We start from the raw sequence: 23018 nt of genomic DNA on the forward strand, positions 1-23018 counted from the left end.
AAAAACATATTAGAACAAAAATAAAATCAGAAAATGCTGCTTCTCAGTCTACAGATGTTGCCTGAGCTTCTGAATGATTTCTGCATAATTCTACATTTTTTATTTCAGACTTCCATTGCAATATTTTGTTCTGAGCAAGAGTAGGCCATTCGGCCCCTCGAGTCTGCCCTGCCTTTCAGTGAGAAGATGGCTGATCGTTAACCTCAAGTTCACTCTGCTGCCTTATCTCCTTGGGACTTGGGGCCCTCAATGTCCAAAAACCTATCAATGTCAGTCTTGAGTACGCTCAGCAACTCAGTACGCACAGCTCTCTGGAGTAAAGAGTTTCAATTTACAACTAAATAAATGAAGAAATTTCCTGTTAATTCAGCTCGCAATGTCAGGTCTCTTAAACTGAGATTGTGAGTCCTTGTTCTGGATTCTCCATTCAACTGAAACAGCCCCTCAGCATCTACCCTCACTAAGAATTTTATATGGATCAATGAGATGAACTCTTAATTTTCTAAATTGTGTTTCAGGATGGGAAAGTCCACTAGATTGCAAGATATTAACCTTTCTTTTCTCTTGCAGGCACTGGCTGCCCAATAATGTTCAAGGTTCTGTACTTTGTTCAGATTTCAAAAGGACAGAGTGTCCGGTCACTGATGATGGGGTGGACACATTAGCTTAAAAGTGTCTGAATGCTTCAGTTACTCACAATGTTTTTAGTTTCAGTGAGCTAGGCAATACACCTCACTGCATCCCAATGCCAATCAGCTCAATCATTCCCCTAATTAAGGAGCCAAGCTCAGCATGCTCCCTGTCCAAACATCAAAACAGTGGCTACTCAGACTACACAGCCTACTCATAGCTTATTAACAGTGATGAATGTCACACATTCCATTCACTCCCAAATGTTTCTTTTTAAAACTGTGATGGCTTTAAAATCTGAAAAGAAATAATGAGAAGCGTTCAGCAGGTCAGAAAGTATCTGTACAGAGAGAAGTAAGGGCCAATGTCAACATTCCAGGAAATGTGCTTATTTAACTCTCTGGAATTAAGCAGTAAAGGAGGGGTCTGACTAATGTTGACGATATTGGAGGGTGAGTTTGCATGTGTCCCCAGCTTTTCCCGTCCATTGTATGAAGGAACATCCTGATTGTAATAGCCAGGTTAAAAGCCCTCTTTTAAAGCAACAGTCAAAGAATGTGATGGAACCACCTCAGGTGTCCATCCACCAATAGCTTTGAGGGTTACTTGATGTCCAGCGGAATGTGGATTCTGTGTAGACTTTGGCAGCAGGAACTTGGGTGGCTGAAGTCACTTCCAGCATCCTTGGCCCTTCATAATCATCTAACCCAGCAAAGACCAAGTTTGGGACCAGATATAATGACCTCATTGAATGCTGGAGAAGATTTGAGGGGACAACTGGTCAGTTCCTCGGTTCCTGTGACTGTTTGGCACTGACAATTGTCTTTATTTTCCTCCTTTTAATGGGTATCATACCCTAGTGACCTACTGGCAAGGGCGAGAGTAAAAACAACTCGCCAGCTGGGCATCTGTCTGTATTCCTCAGACAAGTGAATGTGTACCGCTGCCTTTCTCCAGAACAGGTCAAGTCTGAGTTATTGATGTGCAGTGGAACACAGACAACACATTGTACATAGCAGCCTGCCTGCGACATGAGAAGGAAGCTGGCTACCCAGCTGTGCAATGATTCTGTTTCTCTCTTCGGACGGACAAAGAGAGTGAGCAACAAGACAGGTAACTTTTGCTGCTGATTACGGATCTGCTAGTGTACAAAACTAAAAGCTGACCCAAACCTGAGCCAACCACCATGAATCTAAACCCCAAGCAATTTTAATTTTTTTCAAAACAATCTCATCGACCTGGCTGAGGGTGAAACCACAAATAAAATGTACCTGAAACTCGAACTTTCTGAAAGTAACTTTCACACTGAGAAAATTGTCCTGACAGACCCAGCCAGGCTGCCACGGCAGAACCTGACCCAACCTGAATCCAACTGTTTTATCAAAATCTGCACCCATGCTTATCTGAACCCAATACATATCGTTAGCCCCATGGGGCTTGGGCTGGGTAACAAGACTCTGCTGCAAACAGCCCCCTCCTGAGAATCGAGTTGAAGCCATAACTCTGTCCTCTCATGTTTCTTTCCAAAGTAAATAAAATCGTGCTGGGTGATGAACCACTGATAAGATCCGAAAATGGACAAAGGCCCTCTGTTAGGCTTGCCTATAATAGATCTGGGAAATGGCAACATTGAATGAACTGACTCTAATAAGTGGATTTGAACAAAATTATTTAAATTCAATTATGCATTCTGTTACACTAACATACGTAATATTGGGAATCTATAGCAGAGCCTCACTAATGACACCACCACCATTCTGGTTCCACACAATCAGTTAGGGATGTATGAGCACAAGAAGTGACTCCACTTCGCAACTGGTGTGTGCAAAGTGGTCAGAATTATGAAAGCCTAGGAAAGCTGTTCCTTTGGCTTTCCAATTCCTTGGGTCTTGCGATTGGTTACAAACTAGTTGCATCAGGTAGTTTAGACTCTGAAAATGGATGCTGGCATGGCTAAGTAAGTGTAATGTTTGTGTGTTTCTTTACCCACATTACATGGAATGGGGTCAGGACTTGAAGCCGAAGGAGAGAGCAGAGAATCACAATGTCTTCACAATCCTAGCATAGGGCAGGTTTGATGGAACAACTTCCCTTTTCCCACCTTTTCCCAACATTAGAAAAGCACACAAGGCTGAGAGCTTTTCTCATGTTCTTATTTTCCAGGCAGCACGTAAAGAAGAAGAGCAGGAACATGGATGTCTGGAGCTACTCCACCTTTCAAAAAGATTCTGGCAAAATGTTTTATTTAATTTGAGTTTTTGTACTTTAATCATCTAAAAGGATGTTTTAATATTTGCTTACGTTCCTTAATATTTTAAATACATGTTTATATTCAAATCAACTAAATAAAAGAGCATTTAAAATCAATTAATTTAGTTCGGTTACTACTCATAACTGGCAATACAAGGTGGTGGCTAGAAGTTTTTACTTGGACTGACCCTTTATTTGTCCTGATGTTTTAATGAATTTAGTGAACTGTTAAATTTGGTCACAACCAGTATCTCCCACTCATCGTCAACAAGGTTGAGATTAAAGCAGTTAATTTTTGTATAATTTTTAATATGTATCTGGGGAGGTAAAGAGGGAGCTGTCATCATCGTGTCAATAATTTATTACTGGTCAGGATAACATCAGGGGTGATCACAGAACAAATGAAGAGGCAAACCTTTCAACTGCTCCATAATAATTGGGACATGCTGTTATTGAATACCCTGGTGCCATTTGTAACTGAGGGTAGGATCAGCACATCTAATAACACTGGCATATTCAACCAGTTCCCTATCCTTTATTGCCATCCTGGACTCCACCCCTGCAACACTTTAAGAGGTGCATTATTGAGAGCCAGTCCTAACAAACTGTTTGCTCGTGAAGGGCTTAGATTCCGGCCTGCTCTCTTTCAATGCAAACCTTCAATCTGCTTTTGAGTATAAGCATAGCTCGGAACGATCAGTGACATTTCATTGCTGGAGTGAGATGGGAAGAATTGGAAAGTTCCCTGTGTCAGGATTAAAATTGATTATCTTTATTAGATCCAGACGAAGGAAAAATATTGACTTGAATTTTGTGGTCAGCGGTAAGCTACCCCTGCTCACGGCTGATCTCTGGATTAAGTTCTTGCATATCTTAAAATTCCCTGTTCAGAATTTGCTGGACAAAGACACCTCTGATTTCACCAGTGAAGCCTTGCAACATAGCTGGGGCTTCTGTCTGTAAATTGGATCACATGGGTAGAAGGGTCAGACCAAGCCCAGCCCAGTGTACTGCTGGAAATCTTTGAGCTGGCGTCCAAGCTGAGCACCCAGCTAACATGGCAGTCAAAACTGTCCAGACTGTTTTAATGTCAAGAATGTACAAAATGATTTCAAAAATATTTAAAAATTAATCAAATTATTTTAAAAGAATTAAGAAAAATATTAAAATATGTAGGGGAGAAATGTCAAGTATTAGAGGACATGACCTTAAAGTGAGAGGGGAAAGTTTAAAGGAGATGTGCGGGGCAAGTTTTTTTTGTTTACACAGAAAGTTGTAGGTGCCCAGAATGGGCAGCTGGGGGTGGTGGTGGAAGCAGATACGATAGTGGCGTGTAAGAGGCTGTTAGGTAGACACATGAACATGCAGGGAATGGAGGGATATGGATTATGTGCAGGCAGAAGAGATTTAGTTTAATTTGGCATCATGTGCGGTGTGGACCGAAGGGTCTGTTCCTGTGCTGTACTGTTCTGTGTTCTATGCTTAAGTCCACTAAAAACAATTTCAAACTATGAAAATGCTGACACCTTGAAACCTTGTAGCCATTCACCTTCACTACAATTAATAGAGAACTCTCTGTGGTGTATCGAAATCAATGGAGGTACTCCATTGCTGGACTCCATGAGCAATCAGATAGTGGAATGTAGCCATAGAATCACTGATGTTTGGATCATCTACATTGGTTCACACATGCACAAGAAACCCAAAGTCATTGGCATTTACATGGAGAACAGCCTGCAGTTCCACAAAATCCAGTTCATAACTTTGTTGGTTGAGGAACTAGGATTGGAATTACAAAAAAAGTTTTAATGAATCATTAAGTGCAAAAACTCATCAATGTCAATCATCACTTTAATGCCTGATAAGGTGCTGGAGGCAAATTCTTTAGGGGTTTTTAAGAGGGGCTTGGATGGGCACATGAATGAGAGGAAAATAGAGGGATCTAGACATTCTGGAGGTAAAAGGGATTAGCTATGTCAGCACAACATTGTGGGCTGAAGGGCCTGTTCTGTGCTGTAGTGTTCTATGCTCTATCTTTGATACAACCAATATACAGGACATCAAACTACCCAAGACATCCTTCTGTTTGGGCTTCAGGTCTAGAAGGAAGGGGAATTAAAAGGAGAAATGTGGCATGGGAATTGTCTGACTTCTCCTACATTACTTGACAGTGCAGAGGTAGCAGAGCAGGACAAAGGATGGAAGCAGAATGAGTACTGTTAAACACCCCCAGTGAAATGTGATTGAAGTGTCTCTGGCATCTTGCAGCTGTCAATCAGAATGGCAGGAGAAAAAATCCATGCCATAAGATGAATTGAGCCAATCACTGACAACATAGCATTGACAACAAGCTCAACAAAGTGTGAAATATCGATTGGTTTAATGGATTTTTAAAGCATTTTCTCTTCCATTTTACAATCTATAGCTTACTGAAATCTATCGGTCACTGAGATTCATGCTTCTCTAAAGCAATAATGTTTTGGCTATATGGAGCTGAAGAGATGAGAGTTATAATTGGACCCAGGAGACAAAAAACAGAACGGCAACGAAAAGGACAAAAAGTTTGCCTCATTCTTTCAGTGTTCTAACTGCCCTATCTTAGTCCTTGAATATCTGCTTACTGGTTTATAGTCTACTTCAGAAGTTCTCATGGGAATGAAAGGGTTGAATACATTCATGATAGGCTTTCATGAAACAGCAGCATAGCATGTCATTTAGCCTGTATCCATGTAGGTCAAAAAAGAGCTCTTTGGACTAATCACTTTGGCCAGGTCTTAGTGTGTAGCCTTATAGGTTGTGGCACATCAACTGCTCAGGAACTTTTTATTTTTGAGCAACAAAACAATCTGCTGGAGGAACTCAACAGGTCAAGCAGGTCATCTGCGGGGAGGAAAGGAATTGTCAATGTTTCAGGTTGAAACCCTGCATCAGGACCTGAAATGTTGACAATCCTTTTCCACCCACAGATGGTGCTCGACCTGCTGAGTTCCTCCAGCAGATTGTTTGTTGCTCCTGGTTCCAGCGTCTGCAGTCTCTTTTGCCTCTATTTGCCCTTCAGACAGCAAGTTCCAGATCTTCATTCCCTCTAGTTGAAAATCAGCTTGTCCAATACCTCTACCCAGTATCTTAAATCCAAGTCCTCTAGTTATTGATCTTTGTGCTAAGGGAAGTAGATCGTTCCAATTCCTCTCATAATTTTATACATTTCAATTAAATCTGCCCTCATCTGCCTCTATTCCAGACAAGTCATCTTCTCCAGTGCTGTCAACATCCTGCCTAATGCCTTGATGGAGGTCACATCCTTTCAATGAAGTCAACAAGATATTGCAAATGGCAAATCATTATAATACCTAAAACTTCTGTCTCAGCCAGCCCACCTTAACCTTAGGACAGTACTCAGGCAGCTCAATATTAAAGGATAGACAATTATCACTTTGAGTATAACAACAGGAACTGCTGTGATTTGCCAACTGTGGTGTTCTGTCAGCCCTTTTAACTCAGTCAGAAGATACATCATATATTCCGTGATTCCCAATAAAGATGTATTCCATTGAGCAATTATATCTCTGCAAGTAGGATGATCAATCTGCAGGTCACTATAGTTGGAAATGGTATCACATTAAAAGAAAAGGTATACAATTTGCATGGATTAGTGGTAGGCCAGAAAATTTGGAAAAGTTTAGAAACCAGCAAAGATTGATTAAAACAAGAATGGGGGAGGAAATAGATTATGAGAATAAACTAGCTGGTCTTACAAAAACAGTTCAGAGCTTCCCTAACTTCATGCAAAAGGGTAAGTAAGATAAATCAACCCTTACAGGAAGGAAACTAAGGAATTAATAATGGCAGAGACTTTGAACAAACATTTTGTATCTGCCTTCATGGCACAAAAAACTCATTAAGAACATTTCAACAAGAGAAGAAAACACAAATGCAAAAACGAGGGAAGAATAGGACTGAAGGCTGGTAAGTGGCTGCAGAAATGGTGGATGTATTGGTTGTGATCTTCCAAAAAAGTTTTGGAATAAGGCGTTAGGTATTTAATACAGAGCTGAGTAGGAATTTCTTCTCTCAGGGGGTTGAATATCTTAGGGATTCTCTACCCCAGAACAAAAAACAGAAGGCTGGAAGAACTCAGTGGATCAAGCAAAAGGTGTAGGTGCCTTGGGTTGAGACCCTGCATCAGGACGAAGAAGGAAGAGGACAGATTGCTGGTATAGAGCAGTATGTGGGGTGTGGGATGAGACTGGTAGGTGATAAGTAAAACCCGATGGGGAGGGGATGATGGGCAGATGAAACCAGGAGGGGGTATCAGTGGGGGCGATAGGACAAGTGAACAAAGGGAGAAGTGAACTTGGTGGATGGGTGAGTGTGTGGGAGGAGATCACCAAGGGTGTGGGTTAGCTGAAAATGGAGTATTCAGTGTTCATGCCAATGGGTTGTAAACTATCCAAGTAGAATATAAGATGTTGTCCTTCCAATTTGCATTTACCCCAGACTGCTCTGGAGGCATTGAATATATTCAAGCTTGAGAGAGACAGATCTTTGGATTATAGGGGAGTCAAGGCTAACAGGGAACAGACAGAAAAGTGGAGTTGAGACTAAAATCTAGTCACGGATGATCTTACTGAATGGTGGAGCAGACCCAAGGGGTCATGTGACCTACTCCTACTTCTATTTCGTATGTTTGTGTGTCAAGAAAGAGAAAAAAAATCCAAGCCGATATACCACTGCTCTGCTGATGGGGTGATGTACCATTGGAGGTGCTGTCTTTTGGAAGGCTGCAGTCTGTTTCCTCAGGTGGATATCAAGAGACCATTTAAAGAGCAGGAGCTATTCTCAGTGTCCTGCCATCAAAATTGCTGAAGTAGATAATCTGGGCATTGTCACATTTGTGTTTGTGGGATCTTGTTGTGTGGGAATTGGCTGCCATTGTTCTGACATTAGAACTACGGATGCCGGTCTCCAACAATGGGCTACGTTCACTGTGCCGGCCAGGGAGTAACTGAAGCCCGCAGCTCAGCACTGAGTGAGTGAACTTCTTGCCCTGGGTCCATCCAATGCCAGTTCTCGCACTGAGCTGTGGGCGATCCTTTTCTGCGGGAATGCCAGCAGAGAGCAAGGGTCTGCGCCAGGTTCCCAGCACAGCAGCAGGGAGGACACAGCTTCACACTAGGTTCCTGGGACAGCGGAGCCCAATTAGGTGTCCTCTTTTAACGTACAGGTGGGGATTTACCTGTCAGTGCTTGGACTGGAGGATCAAGAGGGCTATCAGCTGGTGCTTGGTATCAACGTACATCATGTTGCCTGGGATTTCAGTGCAGCATGCTTTGTTGAGGTTGGGTATTGAGTCACTGCCTTCCTGCCTAGATAGTTGTCAGAGACCGCAAGGCACTGTTTGAAGATGGATCAAGTTGATGTCTTGGCTGTAGATTAACACCCAGTGTTATACTAAAACAGAACAGCCGGTCAGTTATCCAAGTCCTGTTTTGAGGATCTTGTTAGGTGCAAGTTTTCTGCTGTGTGTAGGTGTTTGCCCCTGAGTCAGAAAGATGTGGGTTCAATCTCTTATCCAGATCTTCAAGCACAGATTTACACCACAATGCAGTATTGGGAGAGTTCTGAGAGAATGAGACATTAAACTCAGAGACATTATTCACTCAGCGGACACAAGAGAACCCATGGCATGATTTGTAGAAGTACAAGGAATTCTCCCAGGTGTCCTGATAAATGTTTACCCTTCAAACAATATTTTTAGAATGGATTATTTGGCTATTATCACATTGCTATTTGAAGGGGATTGCAAATTCAAAAGCACCTTACTTTAAGAGTAATTCAATGTGGCTGTAAAATGCTTTGGGACTTCCTGAGGCTACTAACAATGGTACACAAGCCGAGCCTTCCTTTTAAAACATCTAGCCAAAGCACAAGTCATTGGCATTGAAGCACTTAGGAGAGTGACACAAGAATTAGAAATGTATTTTCTACTTTTAGTTTAACCATGCTGGCTACTGTACTACATTGCAACCACAAGAGAGGTTATTTAATTGTTTTGTTATCAGTAAATGGGTGATTTAATAAAGTACATCTGGGATTGTTTAGGGACTCAGATCATTTCCATTAACAGGTTTTTATTTGCAATGGATGAAATGGCAATCAAAGTTTGAAAAAGCTCAGCAGCTAAACGGAAAAACCCATCAGTTAATGGAAAATTAATGCAAGTTATCAAAGATGGAAAAGGAGAATTGATGATCAGTTTCCATTCCGAAAACTCAGTATCAGAGAAGTTGAAATATTTGTAAAGCGTCCATATGATTGGACATGAAGGAGAGGTTGTAGAGGAGAATGAACAGGGCATGATAGGTCTGAATTTGTGGTTACTGAAACATGTAAAGAGCTATTGCTAGACTTACGTTATAGTGTTTGTGTTTGTTGTTACTTCAAAATTTCATGGGAGTGATTATCAAGAAGAGTGGTTGGAACTGACAAGGAAACTAATCTTTTGCATTGATAGAAGCTGAGCTCTACTTTCAGACAAAGAAAAAACTAATGGATTCTCATCACCAATTTTTTTGTCGCTTCTCACTTTTCCTAAAAGTGTTGACTTCTGCTGTTTTTTAGGGTGTTCCTCAAAGTCAAAGGTGACTTACTTCCATTCCATTTCTGTGGGTTCTGAGGTGACTGATATGTCATTGTGGAACCTATGAACTCTGCCAGTGGTGGGAGGTTTTTAAGAATATTCTTGAATCATTTCCACTGTCTTGGTAATTTCTTGCTGCAATGGGGCTCTGAGTAGGGTGCTTATTTCAGAACTTTTGTGTCAGGCATGCAAGTGATGTGGCCTGTCCTTGGAGTGTAATTGGAGCCTGGATGCTGGGATATTAGTCTGGGAGAGGATGCTAACATTGATTCATTTCTGATTCCATAGGATTTGGTGAATTTTGTGGTGGTGTTGGTGCTACCTCTATGAAGTGCCTCCTGTGGGTAGTCCATGCTAAGTCTATACCTTTCATCAGAATCTACTTTAGAGATGTTTGAGGGATAGATGTTACTAGGACACTGGAGTAATCACTCTTGCTCCTCTTCAAAATTGTACCCTGTGACCTACTGCATCCACTTCACCTCCAACAGAACTGCACTGGAAGGTCAGGCTAGATTACGTCTACTCAAGTTTCTAGAGCAGGTGTTGAACCCACAACCTTCAGCCTCAACAGCAAGAACGCTACCAACTGAGCCACAATTGACATGAAACAAGAGACTGAATGTTTGCTGGCCAGTTAGACACACAATATAGGCATAAATTGCACTGGGCAGCTGAGTTAAGTCATGTTTCAGAAACAGTAGAGGATTCTTATGTGTTTAACAGGATGACTGAGAGCAGATAGACATCGTCCAACTCCTGCTCCATGTGACTGCACATGGAAAGATGTTGCTGCAAAATTGTTTTTGGTAAAATGTCTACTGACTCAAAGTGACCCCAGAGGTCTCTGTGTTCATTCGCATGGGCATATTTAATGTATCAAGGTAGTATCAGGTTGCCTTGTGTCCTTTGTCTTTCTGTTGGCTGCTGTACACCTACACTTTTGAAAGATTGTAAGTACTCAGGTTTCAATTCTTTGCTTCCCCACCCACCTCAAACCCTCCCTCTGATGTACAGAAGACAGAGAAAGGATTAAATTGTGAAATCCCTGCCATCCCACTGCTACATGTGCCATTAGAACGGCAGAGTGGTTCAATGCGGAGAGGTGGGGTGCCCAGTTATACACTTAGGCTGGGCACCGAAAGTGTGTGAGGGATCCTGGTTGGGAATTACCTACACAGGTTGACAGGGCTTGGAGAACTCAACAGGGAAGCGATGAATGGAGTTCCAGCTTGCCAAGGTAATTAGTTCTTGTGGGCCATGGAAACCATAGTGCTCCCACCACTCTGGTGCTCCACCCTACCCAGGCACATGTCAAAGATGAGAAAGTTGTATTCCAGTCCTCTGATAATCACCTAAGGTTAAGGATATGCAGACACTCAATAATATTAAGAACCTCTACAGAAAATAAAAAATTTAAATTCTTGCACATAAAATGGACTGCTCCCCTCCCCACAACAGAATGCTCAATGCACTGATGTCTTCTGCAGCCTTGATCTCCATCCTCCATCCCACCACCAGTTCCTCTGATCTCCATCCTCCATCCCACCACCAGTTCCCCTGATCTCCATCCTCCATCCCACCACCAGTTCCCCTGATCTCCATCCTCCATCCCACCACCATTTCCCCTGATCTCCATCCTCCATCCCTCCACCAGTTCCCCTGATCTCCATCCTCCATCCCTCTACCAGTTCCCCTGATCTCCATCCTCCATCCCTCCACCAGTTTCTCTGATCTCCAGCCTCCATCCCACCACAAATTCCTGTGTTCTCCAGCCTCCATCGCCTCACCACCAGGTCCACTGATCTCCAGCCTCCTCTCCCTCATCACCCGCTCTCCTGACGTTACTTCCTCCCCTCCAGCCCTTCTGATCACAGCTTCATCTCCCCAGCCTTTGGTAACCCTCCCGATTGATGGACTGGTCAGCTACCAGGCAGGAGGTGAAGTTACAGGACATCCTGACCTCAATATCAGAAGGCTCCCTACCTCCCCAACCTACCACAGATCATTAGCAATTCCTTTTATTTCAGACATTTTCAGGGTGAAGGCTTTGCACTTGAGGAACCCTGGAAGTGGTGTTGAACCATCCTTTTGAATGAGTCCCAAGGCCCTTCCGATGATGGATGCACCTGGATTTAGGCCCAGCCTTACCTATACTCACCTTGCCTCTCTGATACCAGAGACCAGGGAGCGTCATACCCAAAAGAAGAGGAGGGAGAATGGTAGGCAAAGGTAGACTGAATAAAAATAACTCAATCGTACAAATAATAAATAAGTCCTTACCGAGTAAGACCGGAGTGACTGCAATTATGTTGCAGCGCAGTGTATATGTCATTCGGCTAGTTAGGTCTGGACAGGGTGGGGGATCAAAGGGCACAAACGAGTAAAGACCATAGAGGATCCATGGAATAAACAGCAGAGCAACAAAGACGGATGATATGGCTTTAAGGTGCGAAGCGGAGCAGTACTGGCAGCAGGGACAGCATTTCCGGCCTCCACTTGCCCCAGTGGCCGTCTCCTTTTGCGATGATTCCGCAGAGGCATTGCGCTCCGAATCACTGGAAATCAGTTCAATGGTCTCAGCATCTGGCGCTGGGCCCAGCAGTGGCTGGTCTTCTGAAGCCTGGTTGGTGAACTTGTGTGCCTTCTCCAGCATTGCAGTGTTCTCTACCCCTACCTTGGTATTGAAGTTCTGTGGGGGAATGGTTCCAGCTTCACCTGGCAATGATGGCTCAGAAAAAGACACCTTCTCATCGGGCAATGTTGAAGTTTCTCTGGTGACGTCTACTGACACATTGTCCGGATGCTTGTGTTTATTTTCAGTGTATGGAAAGGTGTGGTTTCTCACCAGTTCTGCTTTAATCATGTTCAAACGCCCATCACTCGGTGTGCTCTGTTGTTTTGTGATCTTCTGGTGGGCTTCGTTGAACTGAAGTCTCTTGGCTTTTGGAGCCGGTTCAGTTAAGTGATCAATGTTTTCATCAGATAGTGAATGCAGTTCTTCCACAGATGATTCTGGGCTATCAGAGATGGGTGCCAATGTAATCTGGGTGTCTAGGTCCAAGAACGGAGAGAAGGACAGGCGGCTGGGGTCAATGTCCTGCAGCTGGTTAATGATGTCAGTGATGGACTCCTTTACACTGTCAAATTCCTTCAGTTCATGACTATTGGCTGGTTGTCTCGGAGTAGTCATTGTTCAGAGCTAACCTCTGGAAAGATACAGAAGTTATGAGTGACAATGTGAAAAAAAGACTTATTTCTATTTAGTTGTAAATGCACATGACTACATTGCAGATCAGTTATCTTTCCATTCACACTTTGTGCAGGTTGCTGGCTAGGACATCAGTTAATGCCCTTCTCCACGTCAGCAACTTGCTCGGCCATTACAGGGGACAATCATGCTGAGTCACACCACACATTGACTTTTTAAAGTCCAGGTTCATTTAACTTCTTAATTTTAAATTCCCAAGATGCCTTGGCAGGATTTGATGTCTCCAGATAAGTTGTTCAGGCCTCTGAAAGTGATTATAACCACAATGTTATGAACCTTAGCACTTGGTTATTGGTCCTGTGAGCAAGCATCTTGTAATTGAGGTGTGTACCATCTATCCAGCTGTTGTACAAGAGATCAAAACAAATTTAACCATGTTATGTTATGGAAGTAGACTTATGCTTTCAAATTTCAGCTTTTCCTCTATAATGGTCTTAGTGACACTTCTGCTTTTAGAAAATATCAATAGAAATTGAGATTTACACCAGTCAGGATATACCAGCTGACTGGATTTTGTCCAGTAGAAGCAACAGCATTAAGTAACAGCACTGTTGGGAATAAAATGGTAATATCCTCGGCACAGAAGGCAAGCGACCGCAAATGATCCTGAAATGCAACCACTTTCCCCTGTTCTGACTTCCTACATTTTAATTACTTTCAACTATTCTGTTTCCAATGGGGATATCACTTGCTGCCTAGCATGCAGCTAAGAGTTGAAATAAAGACCTAAGTTCCTACATCCTGGTGTGCATTTCTGACACTACCCACACTGTGCTCTTGTGCCAAGCAGGAGAAACATGCTGCTTAAAGGCTTGTAATAAAAGTGTCAACTTCAGGCAAATGTTAGGAGCAAGATTCATGATCAAAAGGAATTGCTAGTCTTTCACATCTGCACATTCAGCTTTTGTGTAGCTCCTGAAGATCTCGGCATCAGAGGGGCCCCACGTATTTCATAGTGTATGGCGTTGGTTGTAATCCACTCGCTGTGTGAGATTGTCATGATGTGATACGCAGCCAGAGAGTTTTGCATTACTCTGCAAACTGATATTCACACTTTACTCAGCAGGAAGGAGAATGTGGCTATATCCAGAATCCCTGCCCAACAGTTTTCTTTTAATGTCAGGAGATTGTGGGCTTCCTCTTCTTTGCTTGTGGGAAGTGGGTGTTGCAGGCAAGACTAGCATTAACTGCCAAAACCCTAACTGACCCTGAACCAATCAGGGGGCAGTTAAAAGTCAATCGTAACACTGTATCTGGGAGTCGCATAAGGGGCAGACTTCCTTCCCTTGAGGACATTAGTAATATAGATGTGTTTTTCTAAACTAATACTAGCATTTAATTCCAAATGTATTTAATTGCTTGAATTTAAACCATCAGCTGCCACAGTGGGATTTGAACTTATTTCCCCAGATCAATAGTCCAGGTAAGAATGATAGATTTCCCTTCCCTAAAGCACATAAGTGAGCCAGATAGATTATTAAACAACAATCCAGTGGATTAATGATCACCATTTCTGATGCTTACTTCTTATTCCAAATTGCTTGAATTTAAACTCCCCTGCTGCTCTAGTGGGATTCAAATGCTTGACTCCATATTAATAGTCTAAGCTTTGAGATACTAGTCCAATAATTTAACCTCTGTGTTACCAAACCTCAGATATAACAGCCCTGTAAGGCCAAGTCCTTAGGCAATGAAGTAACCTGACAACACTGAAGTTATATTTGATGTGAGCTGACCTAAGTGATATGGGAAAGACTGCTTGCAGTACGGAGAGGTGATGTTGGCATGGGGTTTGCTATAGAAAGAAAAGGTGCTTTCCTGTATCAGATATCCAAAAACAAGCTCACTTTTGTTTTTTAAACAGTCATTAAATTATGGGCATTGTTAACCCTTAACTGTGATTGAACTTAATGGTTTGCTGGGCCTTCTCAAGGGGCAGTTATCAGATCAGTAGTCATATATATGTCAGACAAGGTAAGAATGACTGTTTATTAGCAAAGTGTGGATTTTATAACAATTCAGTGGCTGCTGATGCTAACTTTTCAAAAAAATATTTTTCATTCTCTAACAGAGTTTAAACTCACCAATTCATGACCCCAGCTCATTAGTCCAGAATTCTGGATCATCCTTCCAATAATGTAACTATTATGCTCCTGTATTTATGGGCTGTTGCAATGCACAGTGATAACATAATTGTTATAATAGACTAGATAAATTGCGTCAAATATTCACCAACTTATTACATTAAAAGACAATGAGGAAAACCCAGGAAAATAGTTTTTAATTTTTAAAAACAGGCAAGTTAAAACTTACAATGCAAAATGAATAATTCTTGCTCCAGAGAACGTAATTTGATATGGGTAAAATTTTGAGGAGGATTAAAGCAGGGTTTTTATATTTAAAAAGCGAACCTGGGACCATACACACAATCTCTTTGTTTAGTCATTCACAGACGTGCACATCAACAGAAGTGCTGGGATTTTTTTTGTCTATCCCGATTTGCCTGTGCTCCGGGGAGGCAAATAAGAGTGGATCTGGAATCTTAGAGTCATTGAGCACTGAAACAGGCCTATTGGCCATTGAGTCCCTGCCAACCATTGCATCCATCGATACTAATCCCATTATTTGTTCTCCCCACATTCCAATCAATTCTCTCAGGCTCTACCACTCGCATGCATAATAGGAACAACCTACAGCAACCAACTAACATTAATAACCAAAGCATCTTTTGAAATGTGGATGGAAACTGGAGCACCTGGGGGAAATCCACATGGTCACAGGGAGAACGTGCAAATTCCATACAGACAGCACCAGAAGTCAGGAATGAACCCGGGTTGCGGCAGCTGTGAGGCAGCAGATCTACTAGCTGCACCACTGGGGATGGCAGATTTGCTTTGTTGAAGAATGTTAGTGAACCTGGTTGGTTCGTTGTGGTCATCATTCCAGGGAGTAGCTTTAACTGCAGGTTTATTTAGTTAATTTAGATCCTGAACTGGTATAGTGGGATTCAAACTAAAGTCCCCGGATCAATTGACCAAAATTCTATCTGCTATCCCAGTAACGTAATTAGAATATCACTGTACTTTTACACCTGTAACTGTCATTGCAGATTAATCTTTTAAATGTCATAGAATTCCTATTTTCTAAATGAATTCCTATGTATTCCAACTCTCAAGAATTCTTAATCCAGACAAACTTCCTAGGCATAAAGTCAGCATTCCAAGTCAAATTCAATTGTAATCCAAGTTCCAGCTTCGTTATAGTGGAAGGAAAGTGTGTGGAGTGCTTATGACGCATGTATGCATTGTCCGTAGACATACTTGTCTCTTATTTTCTATAATGAAGATCAACACAATAAAGATCAACCATTCTAGTGACACAATGTTTTAGGGGGGTGGTTTTTATGGTGGGGGGGGGGTGAGGGATAGTTGGTGGGACTATCAATTCTTACTGCGACCAAATGCCATCGATAGTACTCAACAGCGATCATATACGAGGATGCGGATGGACAGCTTTTGCCTTTCCTTTTCCTGGGATGCTGAGGTAATTGCTTCTATTCTGACTTGGCCAAGCTGAGTCAACAAAGAGGAGAGAGATGATCTGATTCTTTGGGTCATAGAGATTTCCTTCCCAGGACGCCATCTTGTCCATGCTGGCCAGGAAAGAACTATTCTGATTAATCCCAGTTTTCAGTCTGTATCCTTACAGGTTACAACACATCAACTGCTCACCCAACTACTTTTTAAGTGTGACGAGGACCTGTTAGGCCTTGGATACCAGACTCCTACCTCACTTGGATTTCTCTGCAACCCACCTCTAAAAATTCAGCTTAAAACTGTTGACCCTAACTATTAGCTTCTCTGCTGAGCAAAATGGTCCTTTCTGTTCACCTTACTGGTTTATGTAGCTCAATAGGTTTAGCAGGAGTGCAGTTTCACAGTGAGCTGTGGGGATAGTACAGTGTCAATGAATCATCTCTCTATTTGTAATTGACTAATTTATTTTTGTTTTTTTTGTTTCTGCTCCCTAAATCTTAATTTTTTTCTGTTGGAGAGGGAAGATGAATGGTCAGGAAGTTGTGACCCTTCAAAGAGTTCTGGTCAAAATGTTTGCAACTCCCCTAATGGGTGTTTGGCTTTCTGAATCAGATTTTGAGAGGTTGTGACATGATTCTGTTGCTGAGGTCAAACAAAACAAAGAAACTTCTGTGAGTCTCCAGGAGGGAAGAGGTTGTCCTTCTGCAGTACTGTTCATCCACTAATGTAGGAACCAGCTGCTGTTCCAGGCTTGAATAACTGGGAACATTTTTTGCTTAACACTCCAAGGGATGTTGCTTTGCTCTTGTTGGATAGACGTCTGCAAAGCTGCCCAATACTCAGCGTCAACTGAGAGCTAAATACAGACTGTGTCCTCTAGTAGTCTTGAAAATCTAAACACTACGGCACAAAATTTTGTACCAGAACCTACTCGACATAAAGTTGTTTCACAAAATCTTTACTGAAGAGTGTCTGCTCCAACAAGAGCTTTCCCAACCATCACTGTGTGTTCTCAAAGCCTAAGAAATTGCATGTGCATTTAATTGTTGAAGTTGTCTATATTGGAACTAAATTCATTTTTTTAACTTAAGAAGGATAAATATTCCCCTCCTGCTGTATGCCCTAAACACACAATGTAGTAATGCAAGTGCATTGAATTCTGCTTCTGAAATTTGGCTACACTGATCTCCAGGATTCCAGATTTCGGCAAAAAGAGAATTCAATATGAATACTTCACATCACGTGTTTAGCACATATAACAAAGAATAAATTTCTACTCTATGCTTCCTGCCTGATGGTAGTAATGCGTTCACTTTGCATAAGGCTATTTCGAATTTTGCACTGCAACGTCAGGTTAGAGTATCGTAGTGTCTTACAACACAAGAGCAGGTCCATTCAGCTCATTGTGCTTGTGCCAGTCCTTTGGAAAAGCTTTCCCATTAATTCTACCCTCTCCTCTTTCCGCATCAGCAGTTTTTTCCTGTCTTTCAGGATCTAGTATTCAATTTCAGGATATGGACCATGTCCTAGAATAGGCTCCTATGGGTGTGGTGTTTGTCAGAGAACAATGTGTAATTTTGTTTGCCCTTTCTATGGGGATCCTTGGAACCAAACATAACATATGGGCAGAGCCATGGCAAAGAGATCAGGACATGAAAATGTACGCTTGCTAGGGGAAAAAAAAACACAAGATTGGGATTGTTTACATGAGAGAATGTGAAGAAGATATTTAATAGGTTTTGATGCAGTGAATAAGGAAGGACTATACTGTCAATTGTGAGTCAGTGAAAATAGGTTATAAATGTAAAATTGTCACTAAGAGAACGAGGGGAAAGCTCTGAGAAATGGAGTACTGTCCCAAATTGTGAGCGAGGTATAAAAAAGTTGCATCTTTTGATGGAAATTTGGATGAATGCCACCTATAGTAGTAAAGGTCTAATTTAAATTAAAGAAAAAAGGTTTTGCATTTATATAGCACATTTCCTCTGCATTTCAAGATGCTCCAAAGCTACATTTCCATTCCAAGGAAATGTGGCAGCCAATTTATGCACAGCAAGGTCCCACAAACAGATAATCTGTTTTAGTGGAACAAATATAGAAAAATCTGGGAATACTCAGCAGGCCAGGCAGCATCTGTAGAGAAAGCAGCAGTATTAACATTTCAGATTGCTGATTTATTTTGGTAATGTTGATTGCAGAATAAGTACTAACTGGAACACCAAGGGTAATCCTAAAATAAAAACAGAAAGTGCTGGAAATACTCGGCAGGTAAGGACATACCTGTGGGGAGAAAAACAGAGTTGATGTTTCAGGTCAAAGACCCTTCATCAGAACGTGAACCTGACCCGATGAAGAAACTTCAGCTTTGAAATGTTAACTCTATTTCTCTTCCTTTAGATGTGGCCTGACCTGCTGAGTATTTTCACTGTTTTCTGTTTTTATTTTAGATTTCCAGCATCTGCAGTGTTTTTAAAATTTTCTTCAAGGGTAACTTCCCTGCTCTTCCTTGAAAAAGCATCTTGGGATCTCTCAAATCTCTCTGAGAGAGCAGACAAAGTCTTGGTTTAGTGATTCATTTGAAGAATGGGGCCCCCAATAGTGCAGTACTCCATTGAGACAACACTGGAGTGTTAGTCTGGATTATGTGCTCAACTCTCTGGAGTGGAATTTGAACCCAGAAACTTCTGCTACCAACTATTACATGGCTGACATCCAAATTATTGGGTAAACATTAGAAGCAACTTCCACCGGTCTGTCAAGGTACAGCAGGAGCTGTGACCTCTTGATTTAGAGGTAACTTGAAACCTATGCAGCTCAGTACCATCATGTAACATAAACAACTTGCATTTATATAGCATCTTTATTGTTGCCTTTAGCAGCAGTGGCTCCATGAGGAAGGGATGATCAAAGGAATCGCTAGTAAACACAATATTCATGTCCATCTATATTCATCTATTGCATAGGAAATAGAGCTAGGCAGAGGTTAGGATTTTCATTCCATTTGGTTTGATTTGCTTATGTGCTGGCTACTTGGTTACAATGAAAGGGGAGTATTCTATATTATAAGTGATGTTGAGAGAGGGCATATATATTTGCTGACCACTTTTTATTAGATGGTACTTTAGTTTAGAACTGAGATCGTCACATCCATTAAGAATTGAACAGAGAATGCCCAAACCCAGGTCACATTTAACACTTACAGTTAGCAGAGAGAACTGTATTTTTGTAACCTCTGCAAGTCTTGAATCCAAGCCATTGCATTCAAAAGATAATGCTAGTAGATGCCAGCAGTTCCATCTGGAACCATTGGCATTTACCAGAAGGTTCAATTAAGTTTTTGACTCTCATGTGAATGTAGAAGTACTGTCTTTCCTGGCTGACCTCTCCCTCAAGAGAGAATCCAGTGGTGGAGAGAATCCAGTGGTGGAGTAAGAACTCCCCAGCACTTACATGTGTGCACAGAATTTGTGTCAGGTTAGACATTTTGCAGGATATGTGAGCCCATTCACTTGAAGTGAGGTTTTACAGCTGTGGGAAGGAATAAGGTAAGTTATGCATTGTTTAATTATTTGTTTTTCTTCAATGTTTTAATTATTTAAAGCACCTCTGTGTTTTAGTTGATTTTTTTTACATTAATAATACAATATTTTAATGCTCACTTCATTTTAATTTGGAATTGTCAGCGACTGTCAGTAACATTGAAATAGATTAACAGCTCTGACAAATAGCAAAGCTGAGGGCAGGGTTTTGTCATCTGTTACACGTTTCCAGAGAAGTTCCATGGAACCCAGGTCACCTGATTACATCATTCAAGGACCTGCTTGCCACTCTGGGCCTCAATACTTGGCTGCAAAACCCTGTCAGTCATATAGGTCATGTGAAGGTAACTGGGGAATGGTGGGGAAAGCGAACTCTGGGTGAGAACGGAAAGAGCAATTCAAGAAAATCTGAGTCAATGCACAAAGGCACTTCAGCATCAGCAATAGCTTTGAGTAATATTAGTATAGGATGCTGCCAGGACTTAAAGGCCTGAGTTATAGGGAGCGGTTGGGCAGGTTGGGACTTTATTCCTTAGAATGTAGGAGATTAAGGGGTGACCTTATAGAGGGGTATAAAATCATGATGGGCATAGATAGGGTGAATGCCTAGTCTTTTTCCCAGGGAAGGGTAACTAAAAACTATAGGTTTAAGATGAAAGGTGAAAGATTTAAAAGGGACCTGAGGGGCAACTCTTTCACACAGGGGGTGGTCCATATATGGAATGAGCTGCCAGAAAAAGTGGTTGAGGCAGGTACGTTAACAACATTTGAAAGACATTTGGATAAGTACATGGATAGGAAAGGTTTAAAAGGGATATGCACCAAATGTGGGCAATTGGGACTAGCTTGGTGGGCACCATGGTTGACATGAACAAGTTGGGCCGAAGGGTCTGTTTCCATGCTGTATTACTCTATATGCTTGAGAGCAAATATCAGCTTTCATTTATGTAGAATTTTTAAACACACTAAAAAATCCTAATTTGGCTCATGCGAGTGAATTAAGAGATGGTTTCACAGCCCCATATTTTGAATTACCCCTAACCCCTTTCCTTTTGCTTGGAGTATCTCAGACTCCTGCCAGGAGCCAATCAACCTGTGCTGAAGATCTAATGAGGTATCATCTCTCTTGAATGAGATTTAATGTGCAGAAGAGCACCAGAAGGAGACTTGTTGGAGATTGGGAGAAGTCATGAAATCTATTTATTTCATTAAAATCTTACACAGGGTAAATGATGATCATTAGAGAGGATATAAATTATTAGAAAAGTCAAAAAGAGATGACTTTGGTTTAGAGAGAACCACTGCCTTAACAACTGGAAAATCCAGACAGTAGTTGAAAGGGTGAGTAGCAAATTAATTTGACCCATGTTGAAAGCATCAGCTATTCCGGGGATCGTGCTGCATTTTTACAGCACAGAGTCTTTGTGTGTGGAAAGTTTCATTGTGGGGAGGCTGTATAAGGACTGCACACTGTAATGGCATAAGATGGTGCTGGCACTGAACCAGTTTCCAAAGCTGAAAGAAAAACAGGTTTCTTTGCGTAATGACATGGAATGGTTTGCCCTTTTCACAAAACCCTTTCTTTGTTAGCTGTTTATTCAGCGCAAAAGTGCTGTGAAAAATAACATCAATAGGAAAATAAAATGGACCAGTGGAAATTGACTGCTGAACCCTTGCCCACACACATGGTGGAGATTGGACTCAGCCAGTTGGTAGACAGCTTTGAGGCATGAAAGGAGACTTGTTCACATAATATGTGTCTGATCTGTAGCCTCTGGCCCTGTGCCAATACAGTTGTGTGGTGCCAGTGTACTCTGCTCTTCCACCCTTGCAGTCACATATTGAGAATCACCACACTCCATACAGTATAAATGGGGCATATTCAGAACAAGAAACAATGCTTATATGGTGTAACCTTCACTTCGGGCAACAAGAGTAAAAATATTAATATGAAATTTGCTACTCATTATATGCTATCACTAAATTTGTCTTCTATGAGTGATCTATAATAGGCAGTCAAATAAACCTCACCCATTTCACACCTGACTAGAAATTTAAAATGACTCCCATTGTGTGCGCACACCATGCATTTAACCCAGGCTCAAATAAATATTATGTTTACTCTCTGAAAACACTTCACTACTCTCCAAAATGGCCTCCCCAGTTCTCTCCTCTGTAACCTTGAGGCCATCTAAATTCTGCTTCCTGTGTGCAATTGCCCATCATCACGGTGCCCACTGATCTACACTGGCTCCATGTGATGCGATAACATTATATTCAAATCCTCACCCTTGTTTTCAAATTACCCCATCGCCCATCCATATCCCTGCTGGCCCCCCGCACCTTAGTCACCAAATCATCTGCACTGCTGTAATTCATCCAAATGCAATCCCTTCATCATGACTTCAACTTCCAAAGGCCTAAACTTTGTCTGGAGATCTACCCCAAAAAACTCTCTACCTTATACTGCTTAAAACCTACCTACTTGACCAAGCTTTTGCCCATATTCCTCAATTTCATTCTATGTAGCCCCTATAGAGTTCCTTGGGGTGTCTTAATACTTTATGTATGATTTATTGCCACAAAGTAGGCAAATTGTTGATCCAGTTTTCTTCATTCCCATCTCCAATTCTTAGCAAATTTAGCTCTACCCTGTGCATTCAGGGCTTCATTTGAGCAGTGCACTATTTCTTGACCTGCAGGGGAAAATAAGGATCCAGGGCAAGAGGTGGCTCTATTCTGTGGGACAAGCAAAGCTGTCATCACACTTAGAAGTGACAAATGGCTAAATGATGCCGATGGAATCAAGCAAGGAGGGAAATTTCTTGAAGGAGAAACTTGCATAGGACCTTTCACATCGATAAGGCAACCAAAAGAATTCTGCAGCTAACGAATTATTATTCTTTGGAGGTACAGTCACTGGTGTTTAGTAGCCAATGCAAATACCAATGTACAGACTCTGCAAACAAGATTTAGCTGGTTATTCCCATGTTCTGGTTTTCAGTGCTATTGGCCGAGTACTGTGATTTCTTACAGCTTAAGATAATGGGGGGGGGGGGGGGGTCTAACAGCTTACCACCCCCAAAATGGCACTTCTGACACCTCCCTTAAGATTGTATTCTGAGATTATGGATTCAGATCTTGGACTGTGA

The 23018-nt window shown here is 41.7% G+C and overlaps 1 protein-coding gene across 1 annotated transcript in view; it reads right to left on the minus strand.

The window, feature by feature from the left end:
• The window catches only part of LOC127582567 (uncharacterized), a 44261-nt gene that overhangs the window by 14384 nt on the left and 6859 nt on the right, over positions 1 to 23018 (minus strand). Inside the window, 1 exon segment of the mRNA XM_052037926.1 lies at positions 11804 to 12729. Within this exon segment, the coding sequence (XP_051893886.1) occupies positions 11804 to 12713 (910 nt within the window). The 5' untranslated portion in view covers positions 12714 to 12729.

This window comes from Pristis pectinata, chromosome 24 (genome assembly GCF_009764475.1).
Source record: "Pristis pectinata isolate sPriPec2 chromosome 24, sPriPec2.1.pri, whole genome shotgun sequence".
NCBI classification, from domain to species: Eukaryota; Metazoa; Chordata; class Chondrichthyes; order Rhinopristiformes; family Pristidae; genus Pristis; species Pristis pectinata.